The sequence below is a fragment of the Geospiza fortis genome, unplaced genomic scaffold (genome assembly GCF_000277835.1).
Source record: "Geospiza fortis unplaced genomic scaffold, GeoFor_1.0 scaffold452, whole genome shotgun sequence".
Taxonomy (NCBI): domain Eukaryota; kingdom Metazoa; phylum Chordata; class Aves; order Passeriformes; family Thraupidae; genus Geospiza; species Geospiza fortis.
In genome coordinates this window covers 3825069-3825475 of record NW_005054369.1, presented here as the reverse complement: position 1 = coordinate 3825475, position 407 = coordinate 3825069, and the positions used below count along the sequence as shown (strand labels likewise).

The 407-nt window shown below is 61.7% G+C and overlaps 1 protein-coding gene across 1 annotated transcript in view; it reads left to right on the top strand.

Annotated features, from left to right (window-relative positions):
• Positions 1–267: 267 nt before the first annotated feature.
• Positions 268–407, top strand: part of EBF3 (EBF transcription factor 3) — a gene marked incomplete at its 5' end in the record, with an annotated part of 128121 nt that continues 127981 nt past the window's right edge. Inside the window, one exon of the mRNA XM_031059887.1 lies at positions 268–375. Coding sequence (XP_030915747.1) covers positions 268–375 — 108 coding nt within the window. The remainder of the gene's footprint in view (positions 376–407) is intronic.

Genomic DNA, 407 nt, shown 5'->3' with positions numbered 1-407 from the left:
TTCCTTCACATCTTGTAGCTGCACATCCCTCACAGAGCTGCTGGAGCTCCAGGAAGTATCCGTGGTAGCGGAGAGCTCGCTGAAGATCTCAGCAGTTATCCCTCCTCGAGGATTAACCAATGCTGCGGGAGTTCCTGGGCTAAACTGGGAGAGGGAGGGGAAGGAAGAGCAGAAATAAACAAAATAAAGCCTCTCGCAGCCAGTCGCGTTCTTTGCGCATCGCTCCAAATCAAAGTGCGGAGCAGCGGGGAAGTTCTGAGAGCCCAGCACGGCCCGGGATGCTCCAGGAGGTGCGCGCTGGGCAGCGGCCGGCCGCGGGAATTGGAGGAGCTGGCGGGATGTGAGCGGCGCTGGTGTCCCGCGGAGCCAGGAGCGGTGAGTTCCCGCGCGGGACATCCCCGGGGCCG